Genomic DNA, 17,682 nt, shown 5'->3' with positions numbered 1-17,682 from the left:
GCGCGGCGCTTTTTTATCGAGCACTGTTCGATTTTCGGCGTTGAGCGTTGGCGTCAAATTGAATAGACCATACGGAAATCCGTGTATCTGTTCTCACAAGCGTTGAAAAAGCGCCGGCGCTGCTGTCAGTTGGCTGTCAAGTGTCAATTTTTGGTGTCAATCGTCAAGATTATTATTAGTTTCACCTTAAAAATGTCAACTTATGCTTACAAATTCCTGAAATATTCAAGCTATATTCAAATAATACGTCGTAATAGCAAATAAAGTATGGCTTTGCTGAGATGCGTACGTGGCAGTACGACTCACAAGTGATTTTTAAGCGTTCATATGAACACAAATATTGGAAACGGTAAAAAAGCGCCAACGTCGGGTTTTAACGCAACGCTTTTTAAGCTGTCGTGCGAATGGGGCCTAAAGTGAACATTTTCAAGCCTTTATGAGGCAGAGGGAATATATTTCCCAAAGATTTCCCATATGACTTTGAACTTTATGGCAAAATAATAATAATCATATGATTTTGAACTTTATGACAAAATAATAGGGTTCATTTTTCCACAATTTCTGACACCCTTATGCCGTAAAAAAAAAAGGGTTATAAGAAAGCTAGACTATATCTATGTATTTATTTCTTATGTCTTATTATATCCTAATGGCTAAAGGAATTTAAACTTCTGTTTTAACTATTTTATATAATATATACCATTTTATTTTTATAGAGACAAATACCATTTATAACGGCTAAAACCCCCCCATTCAGATTTCAGTCTATAAATCTAAATCTAACCCTTTGCCTTTCGGCGAAGTAGGAGAACGCCCCCTTGCCACAGATTATATAATACTTCTTCCCTTGCTTGAATTATTCATTCACTCTATTTTATGTCAGTTCAATTTCATCATTCTTTTTCTCAGACGTCAAGCTGAATCGACCCGCGGTGGTCGCGCGTAATTAAAATATTAGGAGATCGTAGGTATTGAACTAAAAATGTAATTCGAATAAACAACATGATTTTGGACACTTCTTCAAAGTAACCCGTGATGTTTTTGGTCACCTAACCATTTAGTTTCTAGTTCGCCGCGGTGAATCTTAAAATGGGCGACGTTCTGAGTTTATTTTCTGTGATAATAATGAAATTTAAAGCTAAGTTCAATGAAAGTAAGATTTATTTTCAATGGGATATTCCATGGGAGAGAATGAAAAAGGTGAAATGGATGAACGAGCGAGCATCGCCAAATAGAGCCTACGTTCCTACGCTGGTGAGTATTTCAGTTAGTGCTATTGTTTTTATTTGGCCAGATTATAATCTTCCGCGTTCCGAAGTATTGCGAAACTATTTTTAGTGAGCTCCTCTTAGACAGCTCTATTAGATCTATTATTAAGCCTGATCTTGATTACGCGCCATGGATGTAAGTAGCGCACGTTGTATGGTTTTGGATCATGTGTAGGGGCCACATGCTAATGTGATAAGAAACATCAGGTGTTGGTAAGCTATATTTAACTCTTACTCTGCATTCAATTAATTTGGTACATCATACCAGCTGACCATGCAACTGTTTGAATGTCATTGTGAAATTATAAAACCCAAGTTCCAGATAGATTAGGTTTTACTTATATTTTTGAAACTTCTGCCAGTTTTTGCTTGGGGTCTGCCAGTAAACATGGATGTTTCTTGATGTTTGGTCAGTTGTTTTTTCTTACTTCAGTTTGGAGTAGTTAGGAGTAGGGCTGCCATCTTTAAATTCGCCGAACCTGGACAAAGACTTTTGGCATAAATCACATTTTTTCCCCGGACGTGTATTTATACGGTTTTTACCTACTTTGTACACAAAAATGCCAGTAAATAATTAAACTCAATAAAGTGTTTCCTCACATAAAAAGTGTCCAGGTTTTCCCCGGATACTTTTTGAAAACCCCCTGGACGGCCCCCAAACTAGGACAAATCCGGGGAAACCCAGACAGATTGCAGCCCTAGTTAGGAGGTATTTTCTTCTTTGATCTTGATGGTTTGTTTTGTTTTTGACTGAAATATTGCTATTGCTACTCACGGTCTATGTAATTACTAATTACCTTGTTAAGGCAGATATTCAAATATGCAAAACACAAATGAATCTTCCATACTATATCGCATTGGCAGTATTTCATAATAATTTAAAAATCGGTTCAGCCAAACGCGAGATAATCGTGAACAAATATACATACATACATACGGGTCAAACAGAGAACCTCCTTTTTTTTGAAGTCAGTTAAAAATAAAAAAAACAGACTATACTAGACAAATACTAAATAATACATTGATCAGATTTTATCAGTAGTCAGCATAAAGTCAGCATAAATTTCCAAGCGGGTGAGGTGTTTAAAAAATGTACAAAACACTACTTTATTATGAGAGTAAGGGCCAGTTGCACCAACCACAGTCAACAGACTGATCAACGTCACGCAGAAGAGATCTATGAAACTTCCCATACAATAAAAGTTAGCAAACCCTTTAATGGTGACACACGGTTTGATAGAACCAACCCTAAGAGTCAACTAGAGTGATGTAGTGGTGTAGGCAATACTTCACTACTACATCATTATTACTATTAGATCTCTTTATGGGGGTGAGATCGTCAGTGCGTGACAAAACTCCTTTATAAAAAAAAAGAGTCAACTGCACCAGTGGCTGCGTTAATAAACAAAGCATACTACTACATATAACTAAAAAGAAATACATAATTCAATTACAATTTAGCATATTCATGTATTTAGGCCTCATTGAGTATTTTATTCAAAGTGGATATTGTATTCAGTGTTTGGATAATCTAATTAGTAATAGGTTAATTAAACTTTGATTTAACAGTACTGTATGATAATGCACACAGGCCATTAAACTTACTTGACAACTCCTCACTTTGTTGTCAAGCAGTAGAGTTATAGCATTTTAACTACACTTGTTATTTATAACTATACAATACAACAGACAAACTAATATCTCATTATATAGATCTTCCCATTAAACCAGTTCCATTCAACCATACACTCCAGTTATAGTTTGTAGATTTGTAATAGACCCCGACGGCTAATCCTTTGTTTATTGTTAAGTAAAACCGCACGTGCTACTTACCTGCAAAAAAGGGTCTTAATTATTCTATTTGGCACCTGAGCGCGGGCTAGTCCAACGCTCAAAAAACCAGTGTAGGTGCGCTCTCCGATAACGCGCCTTTGTTACGCATCTCGATGACACATTTTAGACTGGTTCTGTAGCGTTCGACTCGCCGGCACTCAGTAACCGTGTGCCGGCGAGTTGAACGGACCACACACAGTGTCCTAACAAAATATTTATTAGTTCTAATTCCATTAGTTCATTTTGAATCTTATTGCAATTTCCATAGGAGTTGTAATTCAATTACCTGGGTAAAGTTAACGAACGATCTTTTATGCAGGTGGTTGTGGCACGTGGCTTTACTTAACAATAGACAAAGGATGAGCCGTCGGGGCCTATTAGAAATCTACAAACTATATCAGTAAATACATTACTGTCTCTGTCTCTCTTACCTTTTTAAGGCTTAACTCATGCTAAACCACTGTAAACCAATAATTAAACAATAAGTATTACATAATAGACCATAAAACTAGCATTATTAAAAGCTAATGATTGTTTAAATGTTATTGTGGCACACATGTTTGTTGATAAGGATCCATAAATATTGCTATCAGTCATGCTTTTGAATATCATGTACGTGTAATGAGACTAATGATACTTGAATTATAAGGCCGCTTCAGACAGCTTAAAGTGTTTAAGTTAATGCCCGCCTACATGCACTTAGGGGTCATCCATTAATTACATCACACGTTTAGGGGGAGGGAGGGGGTCAAGAAAATGTGACATGTTGTGACAAGGGGGAGGGGGGAGTCACAAACTTTGTGACGTCACTTTTAACTTCATCAGTAACCGAAAATGTATTTAAATTATTTTATTTGCTATACAGTTAAATAACAAGTTTTTGAAACGATAATCGTTTTTATTCGTTTAATTTTATTTCTTAATCAGTTTTGGGTTATAACATTACTAATATTTCTTTTGTCAAAAATATTTTGATAAAATATTAAATAAATATTTGCCGATTTCGTTGAAGAATCGTGACGTCACACCAGGGGGGAGGGGTTTTCCAAATGTGACCAAGTGTGACAAGGAGGGGGGGAGGGGTAAAAAAAACCTAGAAATTCGTGTGACGTAATTAATGGATGACCCCTTACAGTTTGCGCGCGAATCGCGCAGAAAATAACTTTGCTAAAACGTAGGTATATAGGACATAGGTATATTATATTAGAACTTATGTAAACATAGAAATAAGTTATTGGCAAAAATTTAATTTAATTGTATTTACTATATACAATATTATTTATCTTAATATTAGGTCGAATTAAAAAATTCAAAAAAATACACGTGAGGTTATGTGGGGGAGGGGGGTAGCCAAAAACCAAGGGGGAGGGGAGGTCAAAAACCGGACAAGTGCGAGTCGGACTCGCCCACCGAGGGTTCCGCTTTTTAGTATTTGTTGTTATAGCGGCAACAGAAATACATCATCTGTGAAAATTTCAACTCACTGTCTAATTATCACGATTCGTGAGATACAGCCTGGTGACAGACGGACGGACGGACGGACAGTCCCGTTTTACCCTTTGGGTACGGAACCCTAAAAAATAGCCGAAAACACCTCGCGTGATTTGTGCACAACCCCATAGGGATTTGCAGTTTCCGATATTTGTCCAATTGTGTTACGGACAATACCTACACCAAATCACAGATCAGATTATACAATCTGATAAGGGTCATAATACCATCCGTGATTACATGTAATGATATCTGTATACATAATATACCTACTTAATATTGCGAAAACAACTAATCTATAGATAATCGTGTATTCAAATAACAGAATAGACGATTATTTACCTACCTATTGTAACTATCTATGATCATGATGGGAAGGTAGGTAGGTTAACGGGATAACATGATTATACAGGAGATTTATACATATTATTAAATTCGTATCGTATTTTCCAAAATCATTCATACCATAGGTAAATAACCAACATACCAATTCAATTAAATCCACATCTTTGAACACGCTGTATGTATACCTAATAAAAGGAAACTACCTACCTAATCGTATTTGTGTGACCCATTTAACCCTTTCCGTGCTATTGGCGGTCTACTTTCGTAACAAATTACGATAGCATCGAGGCGAAAGGGTTAATGTCAAACGATTACTATACATTTAATGAACATACCTACCGAAACTTTTTCCATACGCAATTATTGATATATTTGATGATATTAATAATAGTATTGTGACCGAAATAATGTCATTGCTTTAGTTTCTTTTAGTTTAGACATTAGTTAGTGTTTAGACACAAAAACAATTACCCCTACATTGTTTGAAATCCGTGAGTGGTCGCTAGTAGCGAATCATGAATGTATTAAGGATGACTCACGTTAGACCGGACCGTGTCCGGGCCGGAGCTTCCGGTGCATCGTTTTCTATGGAAATAATCACGTGAGCGCCTGTCATTTCATAGAAAAGTAAGCGTCGGAACTGTCGGAAGCTCCGGCCCGGACACGGCCCGGTCTAACGTGAGTCATCCTTTATACGGCCTAGTGCTGCCGGAAGAAAACTTCGCTTCCTGGCCACGCCACTGCAGACGATAATACAAGAAAACCCCCCGATAACAAGTTTTGGCGCGATGTAAGCCTGCGAGATAGGTACCTAAAACTTCTTTATTTTTCTGCCCTAGATGTGTATTCTGCCCAAGTACATACATCAATCGAATCTAAGCATGTATGTAAATACTTAATTTAGATGCTTTAATTTTGCGTTAACTTTCTATTTGGTTTGTTATTGCAATACTTAATAATATATTGACCCTTGAACCTGATGGTTGTTATATTAAACAATATGTTTGTTTGTATTTTGGACCATCACCCCCAACCCCCATGACCAACCCATGACGGAATTATTTTCAGGAGTCTGAATATGTATAAACTTTCAGCTCTACGTATCTAGGTATATATGTATTTACTAACCTTAGATTATAACTACATAGGTTTTTGTATACATCTTCTGCAATAGTAGCACGAACTACTTTATGGACGATATAAAACATTTGCCTGTTTCGCACGTAGATGCTTTCTTTTTGGAACGAAAACTTAATGTCAGACGTATACGTGCTCGCCAGTTTGTTGTATCTTAACCCTATAGCCTAAAAAATACGAAATTCTAGCCCTTATCTCAACGGGACAAAGTTCATGAATCCGTAACAATTGGACACGTAAGACGAATATATGTATAAGTAACTAATATACCGAGCCCCTGTGGAGTTACTTATCATATTAGTCTAGTTCTCTATCCAGTTACCTAAGTGCCCAGTCTATAACCATTAACGGAAAGGCCATCCCTCAAGGGACCCCACCGATCGTGTGCTCTAATGTAATAATGTATTCAACCTATCAGGGTATCGTCCATCCATACTAATTGAGTAGGTACACCGTAGGTGTACTAATAAATTCTAGTCTCGTTTGATATAATCCTCACGACTGTTTTAATACAAATCATAATGCGCTCATTTTTTATAAATAGGTTGGTATCTACAGTTTACATCTGTCTTCTAAAGGGGCCCACAGATTACCAGTTCGCTGGAGGATATCAGCCTGTCAGTTAAACGAAAAAGGTGACAGTTCCGAACAACTGACAAGCTGATATCGCCCGGCGAACTGGTAAATCAGTGGGCCCCTTAAGAGCTTTTCAATCGATCGATCGATTGCCGAATGATGTTTGATTAGGTCAGGTCCGTTAACCATACAAAATTGTTGGATAAATCAAAAGGTCTTCTAACACTTTTTTGTTGCGTTTTCCTTATAGTTTTGTTGGGAAACAAAGTTTGCATTTGCACCCCTTTTAGGATACTGAAGGCAGCTTGCAAATAATGTTGGGTTGTGTAATTAAAATATAGTGGGTCTTGTGGTTTGTCTAAAACACGTGTAGGTACTTAAACGTAAATGAAAGACGAGGCAAACCAATTTTAACTAATGTTTTACATTCTCGATTGCTTTTGATAATAATGGCTCTATTTTTTAATTTAAAACCATGTTGCTTTTAGGGTGCTTTTATATGCCAACCACACAGACAACCTCGGCAAGTCATCAATGCACATCCATTTCATTTAATCGCGTAGGTGTGTCTTATAGGTTTAGCAGCCATAAGAAATAACCATTTATAACCAAATAACTATTTTTAAACATTAAAAGGGACAGTGTAAAGTGTGCGTATAATGACTTCAAAATACAGGACTGTTATTATGGTCCTATCTTCTCATTTCCATATTTCTAATTAAGAATTCGGCCTTTGTCGCCATCACTTTGCCGCACGATGAATAAAATAACAGTCTAAAATAATAACCACGGGGGCGTATCCTTCAATACAAAAGATTTTACGACTGGTTTGCCAAAAAATACCGTGAGATACTTCAGAAATAACACACCATTGGGATAAAGTTTAGACATCTAAGTATTGTTGTAAATAACAGCAGCAATTTTAACTGACCATCAGTAAACCAAATAGGACGAAGGTAGAGTAGAGAGTGACTGAATCTCAAATGTGACTAATAAATTCTATTATGTTAGATATTTTAATCGCACAAGATTGAAGCAATTTTTGAGACTATGGAAACGCGATTTCGCGCGGTCCACTGTCGTCTGCTGAAGGCTAAATCATGCTAAATGCAAGTTTCTACGCTATTAGTGCTATTACATTAACATACGGTCGGTATAAATAGGCTTCATATATTTTTCTACACATGCCTATTCACGGTACTAAGCATTGACCTCTGGTATTTACGGAATGAAACCGCAACCATATTATGTACCTATATCATACGAGAACAATAATTCCATTATGTGCCTCCGCCTCGCTACAAATATAGCCTAGCGAAGAGCGAAGGCGACATACACGGTAATAAGGGTTGTTAGGTTCGTTTCGTCTTGGATTCTTTCGACCTTTCGCATGATTTGTGTACTCTCGGGGAATGCTGTCAATGTGATACCATAAATGAATTCAGCACCGATTTATACGAAATCGATACCAAACACGGCCTAGCAGCTTCACTGATGTAGATATGAAGATAAAATTGAGAGCCCTAAATAAACTTTCAAGAGCGGATATCTTAAAAACTATTAAAGATATCGAAAAACTTGACTAAATTAAACTTGTAGCAAATTTAATCAGCTTTCGGTTTGTCTATAGTAGTCTTGTCGCTAAGACGCAGTTTCCAAGATATAAGTGAAAAACCGAAAAATGGGACCTTCTTAACCCCCCTCTCCCCCTCGGCACAGGGGCTACGGCCGGGGACTTTTGATATGTTCACCTCCTAACTAGTCCAAACAAAGTTACGGAGCCAAAAAATTGTGTTCCTAGCATTTCCCTCTACAACTTTTTTTTGAGCATTTGTTGCCTGACCTACTTATGGCTCTGTGTTAGGGGGTAACTGCACAAAAGATCCCTATGGGTCGAAGTGTATCCGCAAGGGCCCCCGAAAACAATAAGATATGGCTCTGTGTCAGATGTGTATTTTTCGTCCTTCGTATTGTAACATATAATTGCACACAGGATTTGCAGGATCTTTTCGGAACCACCCAGCGATGCACGTTGTTCGATTGATATGAAACAACCAAGGGACGAGAGGTGCTATGTAAAAGTGTAACATATATTTTTCGGTATCCTTGTAGATATATCACCTAGATTGTCCTAGATATTTCCTATCCGGCAACCCTACGCACGACTGATATAACACTGTTACCTTTGACATAATGTTCGCTTTCATTAGCAAGCCATATACTAAGTACCATATACAGTTTATCTATCTGTATGATTGACCTATATACCGATACGGTACGGGTCATCTCGCGATACGTGTTCTCAATAGAAACAGATCCGTTCAAACACGAAATGACACATGACATTTTGCGTTTGATATTCGCACAAAGGACAATAGGACTCCGGCTTCGATCGGTTCTTTTCTATTGTAGAGTCAATGGCATCAATATTTGTGTTCCACTTTGTGTTAATGGTTAAGTTGACAAAATATATATACGTACTACTAATACCTCCACTGCTGTATGGGGTCGAAGGACCCCATGCAAAGTGTGCTTAGTTCTTAATACATTTAAGACCTAATTAGAGTAATTGTTGTTTTATGTAATGTAAATTCTATACATTGTTATGTTTCTTGTATAAACTCTTCTTCTTCCTCGCTTTATCCCGGCATTTTGCCACGGCTCATGAGAACCTGGGGTCCACTTGACAACTAATCCCATGATTTGACGTAGGCACTAGTTTTTACGAAAGCGATTGCCATATGACCTTCCAACCCAGAGGGTAAACTAGGCCGTATTGGACATTGTTATGTTTCTTGTATAAACTCTTCTTCTTCCTCGCTTTATCCCGGCATTTTGCCACGGCTCATGAGAACCTGGGGTCCACTTGACAACTAATCCCATGATTTGACGTAGGCACTAGTTTTTACGAAAGCGATTGCCATATGACCTTCCAACCCAGAGGGTAAACTAGGCCGTATTGGGATTAGTCCGGTTTCCTCACGATGTTTCCTTCACCGAAAAGCGACTGGCAAATATCAAATGATATTTCGTACCTACATAAGTTCCGAAAAACTCATTAGTACGAGCCGGGGTTTGAATTGAACACGCGACCTCCGGATTGAAAGTCGCACGCTCTTACCGCTAGGCCACCAGCGCTTTTTTGTATAAACTACGAGCATACAATTTATTGTGATAAGACTTTAGTATAAGATTAAAACTTATTGCTATACCCTGTCCGGGTTCATGTTCACGTATGTGTACCTTGTACTTATAATGTTGTGCATGATAGCAATGATTAAATTATTAAATGATAAGTTACGAGTTACACTAATTGCGGCACCGAAGGTTCTATATTTATGAACTTGTAAGTAGACCAGCGGCAAAGGTGGTCAATAGTTATTTGTTTTAGAAGGGAGCAAAGTTAGTGACCCCTTTGAAATCCGAGCAAGCGAAAGATGAAAAAGAAAAAAAGATGCGAAAGAGGTTTTAAAGGAAGAGGGTTAAAAAAGTGTCGCCGCTGCATGATCTCATAACATTTTTGAACGTGTGAAACAACATTTTTTCATCACATCACCGCGAGGGAAATACTACACACAATGGATACTAGCTAGATACGTTAATTATAGCATACATTAAACTAAGAAGTATAATTATTTATCAGTAACAATTAGAATTAAATATAAAAGCTTGCTAATACGTAATTTTCATCGTGTGTAAGTATTACGGCGTGTTTTAGTAGTAAGACTTCACCATTCATAAACTTACCCCCTTAATCTCTCTAATCTCCTTATTCATAAATGCGCTACAAACCTCAATTAGCTAATAATCGTTTGTCCTTGTCTGTCATTTTGACTTATGTATTTGTAAGAAAGGGATAAAACACAATTTAACTAAATCAGGCCCGTAAAGTTTTATGAATAAGGGGATTAAAGTTTAACATTTTATTCATATTTATGAACATCCCTTAGTTTGTGACATATTATGAAAGTAGAACACTTAATCATGTTTTATAAGTTCCTAAGTTTGTCATTGCTATTTATACGTAAGCACTTTTCGGAAAGTCCATTTCTTTTTTCCGGGAGCCGCATAAAATTTGCCGATGTAACTCCGAGCGGCATATCTGTAGCTCATTTCCCTTTTTATACAGTTGCTGGAAATATAGGCATAGGAAGTACAAATCGCCTTTGATCATAAAATTCTTTGGATAATCTAAATCTGTAAAAAAATGTACTCCATCGTACTGGTATAATGCATGCGTAATGAATGAGTCTCGTTAATTTAATTTAATTATAAAGAAGTTAAATTATTGAGTGGAAATCCAGTACAGTCAATTCTATTCTATTCTATTCCTAGCTTATACAATTCTAGCTAGCTAGGTTTATAAAATTCTAATTATCTTGTCAATACGCCGAGTGTCCCTCTGCCCTCGTATTTCGCTAAAAATAGGTACATGTTAAGACAAACTTGATAGTCTTTGGCACAATTTGATCACTTGGACCGTTCTGTCAGATTTTATTGCATCTGACCATGCATCATATGTAGGCATGTGTTTTTCTCCGTCTAAAGCAGCCTTGATAAAATGTAGACGCTAAAGCCACCATTCCCTATACTCTCTACACTCTCTATAGGAATAAATAGGTTATTTTTGCGTAGGTATACTTTAGACTCTCTTAATTTGATTTAGATCTCAACTGCATTAGGCTAAAAGTCGGCTCAAAGTCGAATATGTAACGAGTTGCGTGGCACAAAAACCTTCAACTGAAGATCAAAGATCTCTTGACAGTCTAGCCTAACAATAAACTCTCGATTTGGCAAAATTCCAAAACATTAATATATTCAAGAGTTAACTTACGACACGACATGTGTAAGTATGTAATGGAGTGTAGGCTTTTCATAGTTTTGATACTTCAGCCACAGCTCCTACTTTTTTGTTGTTGGTTTGATCATAAAAATTAACGAACATCCAGAGCTAGCAAATAACTCGTTGCGACGCACATATAAATAGTATTAAATATTAGCATAGAATGTGATATGGGAGACTAGTTGAGGAGGTTTTGGCGCGACTGGGGGGTTATAATGTCCCATAATATTTTTATTATATTGTATTTTGTCCACAGGTAGAGAACGTAGCGAACGTATGCACGCACGCGATATGCGTGGCGCCAGCGTCTCTCGGCGCACGCGAGCTTCTCACGCGGTCGCTCAACGCGCCTCAAGCTATCGCAGCCGTAGTGTATGGACTGGCGCTATGTCTTCTGTTCGCGGTGTCGACTACCTTCCACTCGGTGTGCTGCTGCAGATCTGATACGTAAGTGTCTCTCACGCTGACCTGTGAACGCAGCAGCCATTCGCTCGTTGCTCGGCGCGCGCGGTATCCTCACGCCGTTCACGCGCCTCAGGCCGTGACTACCGTCGACTATCTTCCACTCGGTGTGCTGCTGCAGATCTGATACGTAAGTGTCTCACACTCGGACCGTTGAACGTAGCAGCAGCAGCAGCTATTCGTTCGTCGCTCGGCGTGCGCGGACTCGTCACGCGACTCAAGTCGTGGATTACAAACTGGCGTTAAGTCTACTGTTCACGGTGTCGGCTATTTCCCACTCGGAGTGCAGATCTGATACGAGTGATACGTAAGTGTCTTCTAAGCCACCTGGCCGGCTCACCATGATACAAAATAAACGCTGAGTTTGTGTCAAAACTGCATTAAATGAGAGTCATTTCTGAGGCATAAAATATGTGAATAAGTTCTTTAATCGAAATGAAATCTGATATCAACATGCGCCGCAGAGCACATTTATTTCAATTAGGTAGAATCTTCCAGTTCTAGTTCTAACACGAGTTGTTTGTTAAGTACAATTTCAATCTACTTTAAAAGTACAAACAGGTGGGGGTAATATATCTCTACTGATGGCCGGGATAGTGCATTTAATCATCATAAAACATTAACGGCTAACATTAAAGTCCTAACACTGCGCTCTCTTTAAACTACACTTCGAGGAACATTTACAGCGCTCTAATAATAAAATAGTGGAACTGACACAGTATAATAACGTCCCTACTCGTGTTGGTAGCTACAACCTACAGTATCATAGAATTGAAAGACTAAAGAGAGTTTTTACTTGTCCTGTATAGTGGTGATGCAGCTAGGCATAGCCCTAGCAAGGCGTAGGTATACCCAGCAAATAATAAATTATAAAATAAAACAGGACTTAATCGCGTAGGTATAAAGTTATAAACTCCAGGTACTCCAGGTATAATTAACAATGTGGGAAAATCGTGTACGCTAAAATCAATCTTCTTCAATTTAAGAGGTATCCTCTTGTCGGTGGAGTATTTTCCATTTCTCCCTCTCATATGCCATATCTTTGATACGACACGACCACAGCTTTTTCTTTTATTTGGTCTACATAGCAACGTCTTGGTCTGCCCCTGCCTCTCTTTCCTTTTATCTTGCCTTCTATGATGGTTTTAAAGAAGTTGTCGTTGTTGTAATCGCGGATTAAATAAAACACATATCTTGTCACTATAAACTCTTATGTTAGGAACATATTTCCAACTGTTTACTATAATGTTACACTCACGCTGCTAGGAGGAAGCGTCGTAAAAAGAAGCGGTAAGTAGGACGGCAGACCTGGTAAATCCATTTTGTGCTATACAAAGCTTATTCACGCTTTGCACGAACTCAAATGCTGGTAACGCCACAATACTTACAATAAAGAAAACGTTGGCCTAGATCAGGGTTTTCCATCTTTTTTGTATCGAGCTTCGCCGTATGATACTTTTTCAATTCCAAGCCCTCTTGCATTATTTTCTTCACAAAACATAAAGAAATACATTCTGAGACTATGACGCCTCACTGGTTGTTTGCTAAAGTACATACCTAGATCAAAGATTACCATTTCTTAATAATGCTCCCTTTTATAACAAGTAATGACTGTCAAGCCACCTATCTACGTCTTTATATAGGGTAAACTAATATTAGTAAGTATAAGTACTTATTTAAGTAACACTTTATTGTACGGAAGAGAGGAATACAGATACATCAGATAGAACATAAATATAGTAAGTTAGTACCCGAATTTACGCATATCTTGCCTCTCTTAAGTCTCCCCCCTACTTGAAACCCGCGTGCCCTAGATTCTCTTGAATCCTTGAAGATAATCCCTTTATGTGCCCGGAATATTGGTTATTATAATACCCTGACACAATAATGCAAAGTCGTGCTTCATATTCGGCATGTTCCACATTTCCATGACCCAATAACAGAATCTTAAACGTAATCTCGTCTAGAATTCTGAATATTGCTTAAAGGTTATCCAAGATACCTACCTTTTTATACAACGTTGTATGTTAATATAGGTACTCGTAAGTATAATCTGCGCTTCCAAATCAGTAGGTACCAACAGATCACATGACAAAATGATTATACCACATGCTTTAACTGGATCATTTAATTATTACATACATATTTTTTATTTTCAAAATTATCCCATTTTCGATGTTACCACAATACACCTTATACTATGCTCACGTGGTAGGTATGTATAGTAAATAGGTAAACATCTGAGCGGCGCCTCAGTTACAATTACTGTGATGGTTTAACAATGGACCGGAACGACGTACGTCTAATTTAATTGTAATTGGCGTAAGTTAATTGGTTGCCCTCTTTACTCAGATTGGCAGGATTGCGACTTTATCCCTGTCTCACCTGTACTTTGACTTTTGACTTTTGGCACATATCTTCCTGAAAACGATCGACAATTTAGAACTTGATTGTTCGATCAAAGCCTTCAAAAGAGCGGTTAATATTTAAAAAGGCTTTGCGCTCTATCTATCTATTTATTATGAAAGAGATAAAAGATACATTAAGACGACATAGACGTGGTCACTTGACATTGACAATTCGCCGTACATTGCTGGTACAACAAAAAATATACATACTCATACTCATACTTGACAATACTTAGGTACATGGTCTAATAAAACATGGTCTTCTATTCCCAGAGTGACACGGGCCTACGTCACAATAACATTGCCACTTTATTTCAACATAACATGTTACATGGGTACATTATACCTATGGTTAATAAGTTAAAATATTTCTTTATAATTTTATAATTTTCATTTATATGTATTTTATCTTAAATTTTACAATAACACGTCATTTTTAATTATTCGTTAGCAATATCTTCCGATTCACGAAAGAAATTTCAGACGTTCGGGTAATTCTGTTTACATTACTGGCAACACAGGATAGCGCTGTCACATTTGACAATTCGGATCTAGATAACTTCATGCCCTGACCGTCATCCTTGTCGAACGCGTGTTAATTGTTATTTCCTTCTCGCTCAGTGTCAGCAGTCGCAGTGTTTTCCAAACTTTTCACGTCGTAAGCTTGGTAATTAATGTGTAACTGTGAATTAGTTTTTCAAACGTTTGTCTTGTATAGATAAATAAAGTTTAATTTAATACATTAGATTTGTTTTATTTTACTATGTTTCTACATGAATAACTTGAAATGAATGCCGTTAAAATAATTTTCACCGTTGGTTAAAATTCTCCCATATTTTAAAGTTTGAGAACCTGTAAACAGCATGATGACGTAGGCCCGTGTCAGGTCATACGCGAATCTCGGAATAGAGTACCAGGCGGAGTATATTATTATACCATGACTTAGGTACTGTCCTTGCAAGACTCGGCAATTACAGAAAATTGACAGGGTCAGGTGTCACTTGTCAGCGTGGTGAAATAAGTACCCGGAGTCTCGAATTTAACATGAAGACTCGAAACCGGACTTCAAAACATTAAGACGAAACAGGAGCTGAGTTTTAAATATTTTAGGTAAATATACCCGTCTCGCTAACGGAAGCGGCACCTAAAAGTAGTGCGATAAGGACAAGGCGAAAAATCCTGCGTAAAAATCTCAAAAATCGAGGTTTCGTACTCCTCTGTTTCCTCCTCCAAAACTTAACCAATCGTAACCAAATTTGGAAATCTAAATGATTATGAAATTATCTGTGTCGGACCGTTTTGCTTTTTTGGCTAATTGATATCAGTTTTGAATGCCACGCCTCTCATTGCGGCATAGTCAATTAGGCCATTTTGGCCATTTTTGAAGGGCTCTAGCGCCTTAAAAAACAAAAATATCAAAAAAAGCAAAACGGTCCGACACAGATATTGACAATATTAATCTGTGTTGAAAAAATCATTGCTCTAGCTTCAAAAACCACGGAGGAAAACGAGGAGTACGTTTGTATGGAGAAATGACCACTCCCGTTGGCTCTTAAGAAATACACCGCGCTCATTCTTTCTTCCGTGAAGAAATAAGACGGGTCTTTACGGCGAGGCCTTACCAAGTTTGCGAATAAGTGCTATCCGAGGCAATTTTATGTTTACTACCCCGGTTAGTATACCCTGAAATGGTCGCTTTAAAAACTAGGTTAGGCTTTAACAAGCGCTCACCCATCCGCTAAAACCATTATTCTCATGTATATGGCTTTTTATCCCTAAGAATAACCTAGTTTAACATGGCATTGGGAGCAAACGGGTTTAAATGTAATCCAAGCTTTCTTAAGGCTTCGTAGGTGCGTCAGAGGCTAAAGGCCGTGAGAATTAAGTCGAGTTAGCTAAGTATAGCCCGCCGTGTGCCATTGGTTAAGTGAGGGCATGCGAGCGGATTTCTTAATGGGATACCAGTTTAATATGATCCCGTGATCCGTAACAAGTATATGCTTAATCGTGTACTTGTATTCAGCGTTTGTCTTGTCTGCTTTCGGTGACCCATTGGTACCATCGACCACACTGTCAACAGTTCGTAAACCTTATTACAAAAGGCATAAGCTCCACCGATGGTCAGTTACGAGTGTTGCTGTTTGTACCATGGGTAATAGACAAGATAATAGACGCTCGTGAACGCAGTGGGTATATTGGCTTTGTGCAGTCAACGCTAAAAATATGGGTGTACAAATCATTTCAAAAATATGTCCCATAACTCTTATGTCAGTGAATTAAGAACTATGGGACATATTTTTGAGTAAGTTGTCTACACCCATATTTTTACCGTTGACTGTGCAAAGGTAAAAATGTTTTGTTCGACTCGCATACATTGCGCTGGTGACTCAGTAATGGGAAAACGCGTTCTAAATAACGATCAACATTTTATATTCACTATTTTCTTACTACAGTTTTAAGCAGTTTATCATCCATGCTTATTTGATAACACTATTTACAATTTTACACTTTTGATATTTATTAACTTTTTCACATCACAATCTCAGAAAATAATCTCATTTCGATTTTTACCATTCAGAATCTTTGCGCAAAGCGCTCATAAAGAACAAAGGCTTATCAGGCTGTATGCTTGTTTCCCACCAATAAAAAACCTAACCGACTTTAGGCAAATTTTACGGTCTATCTCACGTATTTTTAGTCACTATACTCATGCACAGTTAGTGCTTGAAAATGGAGACATGAGCTCTTCGAAACATGTCGCGCGACTAACTAAAATTACACGACTTCAACCGTAAAATTTGCTGAATGTTAGTACACTATAACTCACGACAGTTTAAATTCGACTGACCGATTTTTATCACAAAATTCTCTAACACATCCATTTTTTTCTAGCAAAATGAAGCACTGGCTTCACCGCTGCGACCGCGCCATGATCTACATCTTCATCGCCAGCTCCTACTTCCCCTGGCTGACCGTCGGCACGCTCTCCTGCTGGATGCTCCGAGAGCTGCGCTGGGCCATCTGGCTGCTGGCCGTCCTCGGCATCACGTACCAGCAGATCTTCCACGAGCGCTACAAGATGCTGGAATTGCTGCTGTACCTGGTCATGGGGCTCGGGCCCGCTGCGATCATCGTCACGTCTAATGTAAGTATTGATGCGATGAGAGTACGATACAGTAGCGTTATCTCTGTCACTCAGACAAGTCTCTGTGACAAGTTTATCCGAGAGCTGCGCTGGGCCATCTGGCTGCTGGCCGTCCTCGGCATCACGTACCAACAGATCTTCCACGAGCGCTCCAAGATGCTGGGATTGCTGCTG

At 38.2% G+C, this 17,682-nt stretch overlaps 1 protein-coding gene across 1 annotated transcript in view; it reads left to right on the top strand.

Moving 5' to 3' along the window:
• Positions 1-890: 890 nt before the first annotated feature.
• Positions 891-17,682, top strand: part of LOC134797765 (monocyte to macrophage differentiation factor) — a 36,900-nt gene continuing 20,108 nt past the window's right edge. Inside the window, exons 1-3 of the mRNA XM_063770129.1 lie at positions 891-1,254; positions 11,750-11,940; positions 17,256-17,508. Of these exons, the coding sequence (XP_063626199.1) occupies positions 1,090-1,254; positions 11,750-11,940; positions 17,256-17,508 (609 nt within the window). The 5' untranslated portion in view covers positions 891-1,089. The remainder of the gene's footprint in view (positions 1,255-11,749; positions 11,941-17,255; positions 17,509-17,682) is intronic.

The sequence above is a fragment of the Cydia splendana genome, chromosome 15, assembly GCF_910591565.1.
Source record: "Cydia splendana chromosome 15, ilCydSple1.2, whole genome shotgun sequence".
Classification (NCBI taxonomy): domain Eukaryota; kingdom Metazoa; phylum Arthropoda; class Insecta; order Lepidoptera; family Tortricidae; genus Cydia; species Cydia splendana.
The sequence above is the reverse complement of the archived record's forward strand: the minus strand, read 5'-3'. Positions and strand labels throughout refer to the sequence as shown.